This window comes from Moschus berezovskii, chromosome 27, assembly GCF_049115385.1.
Source record: "Moschus berezovskii isolate FMDL1 chromosome 27, NW_MosBer_1.0, whole genome shotgun sequence".
Taxonomy (NCBI): domain Eukaryota; kingdom Metazoa; phylum Chordata; class Mammalia; order Artiodactyla; family Moschidae; genus Moschus; species Moschus berezovskii.
In genome coordinates this window covers 39,451,473-39,457,356 of record NC_142486.1, presented here as the reverse complement: position 1 = coordinate 39,457,356, position 5,884 = coordinate 39,451,473, and the positions used below count along the sequence as shown (strand labels likewise).

Here is a 5,884-nt window from a genome sequence, read left to right as displayed (position 1 = left end):
CGCGGGTTCGGGAGCAGAGCAACGTGTGGGGCATGCCCTGTCTCCCCAGGTACCTGGAGCAGGGGGTGTGGGAAGTGGAGCAGAGCCTAGGGGGTGACAGTCAGGGAAGTGGGGGGCCCCACGCTGTCAGCAGTGAGAACAAGTGGCACCAGGTGGGCATCTGCCACACAGGTCATGGGCGACAGAGCCCAGGGCCAGGGGGGTCCCTGATCACCTCTCGGAAACTTTTGGAGGAAAAGCGGAGTCCTTGAACCCTGGCCAGAGCATCGTCTTTTCACATCCTAAACTCCCTTTTTAAAAAAGTGACATACTTACATGGTTCCATAGTTGAAAAGTTAGCGAAAGAGCAAGTCTCTTGCCCGCGGGCCCTGGGTGCTCAGCTTCTCCCTCCCGGGACTGTGGTGCCACCCTGTCCCCGGCCGTGCTTCCCTGGGTGTACACATGGCCTTGACAGCAGTGGCAGTGCCTGCTCACTCTCTCAGCACCTGGCTGAGCACTCTGCCCGGACACGGCCACTTCTGAGAGCCATGGGGACACCAGGTGAACTTATGTGTGGACACGACCCGGAGCAGGTTGTAAGGGGGCCGAGCCCATATGGCAGGGCTGCTTGGCCCCCTGGGCTGGCACCCCTGTTGGTGCCATGGTTTGTGCTGGGACCAAGGGACTGAGGGGAGCTGGTGGTCCCTGGAAGGGACTCTGGGCCTCGAGGAGTGCCAGCGCCTGGCTTGGAGCTCCTAGGCCAGTTCCCCAGGGTGGGGGCAGCGTTTCCACCCCAACCTTCACCCTGCTCCCCTCTCGTCTACCCCGCAGGCTCTCCCAGGCCTCCTGCCCGCCCTGAAAACCTTCAGTTCCACTGAGCCCCGGCCCGGCCCTGCGTGTGCGCACCGGCCTCACGGGCGGCCCTGGTGGCAGCATTCACTGTGGTCTGTTTTTTCCGCTGCCCCGGGCGCGTGGCCGTGGGAAGGGGCTTCTTTGCGCCCCTCAGCGGCCTCCCCTCTCTGCAGCCCGTTCCTTCCAGCTCCTTCCTCAAAAGCCAGAATTAACTTCTTGAAGGGAGGAACCCAAGTGTTACGGACACACTTGACCCTAAAGACACAGAAGCCTGAGAACAACAAGGGTTGAATACTGGGAACACCAGCCCCTCATCCAGAGCCAGCCCTCAGAGGCCTGGGGGCGGGGAGCAATCTGATCCCTCCACCTGGGGCTGGGGCTCCTGGGGGACAGCCAGGGAGGCCCCTCACCCACACCCTGAGCTCCAGCTCTCAGGCTCCGCTCCTCACATGGGCCTCAGGATAACAGGGCTGGATGCTCACACCCTTGCCAGGAGGATGAGTCCTCCCACGGGCTGGCTCCATTCTGTCCTGGGTGACCGGAGCTGCCTGGCTGATGGTGGACGTGCCATTCACCTGAGCTGCTGTGGGGAGCCAGGCTGAGGACGTGTGCCGCCAAGGATCCCCGGGGTCCTCGTCGCCCCCAGGACTCCAGACCCATTGAGCTGCAGCTCTGAGGCCTGGCCGGATGCAAAGGGGACAGGGGATGACGCTGCACACCACGTTGACCAAGTGAGACCCGGCCTTTTGGGCTGGGGGCAGTCACGTGCCTTGTGGTCCCTCCGCCTCTGGGGCAGAGACTCTGGGGGGAGTGTGCACGGGTCCCCAAGAGCTGCTCGCTGCCTGCCCTGCCTTCTGGAGCAGAGTTGTGCATGGCCTAAGAGCTGGAGATGGAACACGGCAGGTGGGGCTGCGTGACCGCGTCCTTCCCTCCTGTGGAACTTCCAAGCCTGGGGGCTCCCAGGCTGAAGGGCATCTGGGCAGGAGGGCCTCGGCCTCCCCTCCGAGCTGACATCAGCTTCACGCTGAGGCCCAGCTAGGTGTTCTCCCTAATCTGAATCAACGATGACCATGTGATTTTTTTTTTTTTTCTGGCCCTTGGGGTAAGTCTTCCAGAAGGTTCTGCTTTGGACATTGGTAATGAGCTCAGAGGCCTTGCCCTGCCCCTCTGTCCCCGCCCCCTAATCATTGCAGTGTCCAGCCCAGTGTTGAACAGATTGTAGTGTTTCTTCTCATTACAAATAAATAGACTTCAGTTGGTCACATTCAGTCTTTGCAGGCTCTTTGCGCTCCTGGCCCTGCTCCTTGGGCCCACCCCGAGGCTGAGGGGACAGGAGCTACCTGTCCCCTGGCAAGTCCCAAGGCCAGCTTCCAGCTCAATGGGCGATTGTTTTTTACAATTCTAGTTGTAACTTCCCTTGCTAAGGAATGTAGCCCTGGAAGAGGCTTGAACTGATGACAGGCAGTGGTCAGGCAGGGGCTCTGCCTCTAGCCTCCCTGGGGACAGGGGTCATGCCTGTCCCTCCATCTGACAAATGAGGAAAACTGCTTGAGGGGCTGGGAGCTGCCCAGGAGCCACACAGCTGTGAGCAGTGGCCCTGAGAGCCCAGCCAGGTCAGGCCCCTCCACAGCCTGGGTGTGTTGCTTCCCAAGGGCTGGTCCTCCCCCAGATGGCCCTCCTGTGGGACAGGGCCTGGGGCGGGTGGCCCCGACTTGGACCTTCCCCCTCCAACCAGGGACCAGCGTCTCCAGACTCTGCTGTCTGAGGATACAGGGATGGGGCAGGGCCTTAGGGAGCCTTCGCCTGTGTCTGGAAGGACGCCCGCTGTCCCGACATCTAGAAAGTGCTTGACACCATCACGTGTGGTCTGACAGATGCCTGTGAGAGGTGTAGGTGGGCTCTGGCCTGACTTGGGCTGCCAGGACAGGAAGCCAGAGATAGCAAGGACCATGGAGACAAACCCGGGTCTTCCCATCCAGTCTCCACAGGCCAAAGCCCAGTGATGTGGAGCAGGGGGTCTCGGCGAGAGTGATTCTGCCCCCCAGGGGACATGAGACCACCCAGAGGCTGTGGTTGCCACACTGGGAGGATGGTGCTCCTGGAATCCAGTGAATGGAGGCCAGGGACACCACTAAACATCCTGCAGCACACAGGACGGCCCCCAAGACAGAGAGTGGCCCAGCCCCAGATGTCAGCAGGGCCAGGGTGAGGACCTCCCGGTACAGCATGCCCATGCCTGGGTGCCTGGAGCCTCCCCCCGCTGGGAGAAGGGCTGTGCCCATTCTGCCTGGAGAGTCAGGGCGGCCAGGGGTCCCCAGGGAACGTGAACTCCACTGTGGCCTCGGTGGGTGGCGTGGGGCCAGGGCCAACATTTCTGTCCAGGTTGGGAACTTGCTTTCCTTCCCAACACCCTCCCTGAACCTGGCCTAACTTTGTCTGTCCTCTGCCCTCTTCACCCAGAACACCACACCCTGTTGGTAGGCCTGCCGAGACCCTGCCCACCCAGAGGAGGAGAGCACCCTCTTCAGGGTGGGAGCACCTTGGATTCTCCTGGGAGTGACACCAAACTTTGCTCTTAGAGCACGCATGCCTAGGGGTTGTTTCTCTGGCCGAATTGGCCTGGCGACAGACAGACCCAGGGACTGAAGCGCAGGCCTTGGCTTTTATTGACATTAGATCTGTAGGCTCCCCGGCCCAGCTCTCCACTCCACCCGGCCTCCCCAGTACCCGTGGCTGACGTGAGTTGCAGCAGGCTGCAGGGGCATGCCCCGGCTTCTTTCTTTTTATCTGTCCCTCACGTGGGACCTCTTCCTCCTTCCTCCACCCTCAAGCTTTCCCAAGGCTGGCCCAGGCTCTGGTGCTGGGCAGCTGCCCAGGTGTCTCGGTATGGGGGTGCTACTGGTAGGGGCTGAGCCCTTCCCCCACAGCCCCGGACCTGTCTCCTACTGTTCCTGGGGCCACCCTCTCCCCTCTTGTCCTGAGCTGAGAGAACCTGTCCTGAGCAGGGAGAACCAGCCCTGGCACTCGGATCCCTACAGCCTCTCTAGGCCCCCAGAGCGGGTTCTCTTGCACAAGGGACATGTGGTCTCCTCTGGGGTCCCCCAGGATCTCTTAGGCCTGAGCCTTAAGCCTTCAGGGGGACCAGACTGGGAGGGGGCATCCTTGGCTGGGTCCATGCTGGAACTGGAAGCTGAGGAAAGAGGGAGAGAGAGGAGTCGTTCAGAGGGACCCAGGGGAGGCTGCCAGCCCACCCTGTGACCCCTGAACCTGGCATCCTTCCAAGCCAGAGGAGAGGGGATCAGTTCTCCTTAAAGAAAACCCCACAGGGGAGGAGAAAGAGGGAGACGTGGTTCAAGTAGGAAAGGCCGTTCTCTAACTTACACCCCTCACTTTACAAATGGGCAAACAGGCACAGCCAGTGGGGGAAAGCAGCCCGAGGTCCCTCATCGAGTGGAGAGCTGGGACAGGTACCCAGGCGGCTCGGGAGTGGAGAGGGACCACCTGGGTCTGTCTGAGTGCCTAGCCCTCCCCTGCCCCAGGTCTGCCCCTCCCTGCCCTAGCTCTGTGTCACCTGGACAGGCTCACCTGTATTTCCTCGACTGTCCCTGGGCAGTTGAGCTTCCAGAAGGGCTGAGTGGTGGCTGTTACCTTGGCCCAGAGTCCCCTGTGCTAAGTCCAGGGGCCAGACCAGGCCCTCGGGCTGTGGCAGGCAGCCCCCAGCCAGGAGCCGACCCAGCCAGTGGCTCTCACACTGGCCAGCAGGCTGCAGGTGACCTGGCAGGTAGAGAGCCAGGCCTTGGAGGTGGCGCAGCCGGAAGTTCTTGGGCTTGATTCCCTGGGCACTAGGGCACTGCTGCTGCTGGGCTCCCAGACCACCCTCGTAGATGTTGGGTGGTGTGTCGGGGTGACTGGTGTGTCCTTGGGCCCAGCTCACTGCATCTGTGGAGGGGAGGGCAGAAGGGTGTGGCCGGTGGGCCCCAGTGGCTGTGAGGGGAGAACAGTCCCATGCTCATGGGATGAGTCCCACCCTGGCCTGCAGAACCTCGGCTTACCTGTGTGTCATGTGGACTCCGCCCCCTGCCTCCCACCCTCCTCATCCAACTTAGCACTCCTTCCTCCCAGTCCACAGGGAGGGCTGAGAAAGCTGGTCTCAGCACCAAGATCTTTTCAGGACTTCAGGCTCTTTCTGCCACCCACTTTTGTCCCCTGCCCTAAAAAGAGCATTGTCCAGGGTCAAGTGGCCTGGACCCATGGCCATTCCCTTCTCCCAAGCATGCATGTCCCTGGGGCCACCCTGGTGGCTTTGGGCCCAGGTCAGGACAGGAGGGCATCTCTCCTCCTGCCTCTCCTCCCCGCAGCCCGGCACCTTCTCTTATGCGCAGCTCAGAGAATGCACAGACCAAGGCTTCCATGGAGGGCCAGCGTGGTGGGGAGGAGCGCCGGGCCTCCTGTACAGCAGGACTCTACTTTCTGCCACCTAGCGGGCGGGTCTGCAGGGCTCCCTTGGCAACCAGCTCTGTGATGTCACAGGGAAGACTCCCTCACCTTTTGGACCTCCAGGTTTGGCAGGGGATGATGTACAGAGCAGGGGCAGGGTGGTAGGTGGGCGAGGGGACAGGGCAGAATCTTGGGGAGGTCCCTGGGGTGACCTCTTGGAGTGTCCATTTCCTCATCTGTGGGTGGAAAATGAATGTTTAAGGATGCAGACATGGTGAGACCTGTATCAGTGCTTTGAGCATGCCAAAAAGGTGGTTCTAGGTGACTGGTTCCATCCATTTTTCCATAAGTAGGTGATGGGGTATCCTGTGGATTGTACCAAGTGTGAGGAGGGATTTGGAGAAACCAAAACTCTTATATACCGCTGGGGATAGAGGGATGAAAATGATACCCCACCAATTTGGGAAAACAATTTCTTTAGAAGTTAAACTTTTCAATTCTCTGTTCACAAATGACATGGTCTTATATAGAGAAGAAATTAATTCACACTCAAAGGGAAAAAAAGAACCTATTTGAGCTGGTAAAACTATCAGAGCTAATAAGTTAGTTGAACAGT

The 5,884-nt window shown here is 60.2% G+C and overlaps 1 protein-coding gene across 1 annotated transcript; it reads right to left on the bottom strand.

The window, feature by feature from the left end:
- Window positions 1–3,863: 3,863 nt before the first annotated feature.
- Window positions 3,864–5,083, bottom strand: C27H16orf90 (chromosome 27 C16orf90 homolog). The gene is made up of 3 exons (XM_088833048.1): window positions 5,029–5,083; window positions 4,417–4,815; window positions 3,864–4,021 (listed from the first exon to the last, which is right to left on the bottom strand). The coding sequence occupies exons 1-3, from the start codon at window positions 5,081–5,083 to the stop codon at window positions 3,864–3,866; spliced, it is 612 nt and encodes a 203-aa protein (XP_088689174.1).
- Window positions 5,084–5,884: the final 801 nt, after the last annotated feature.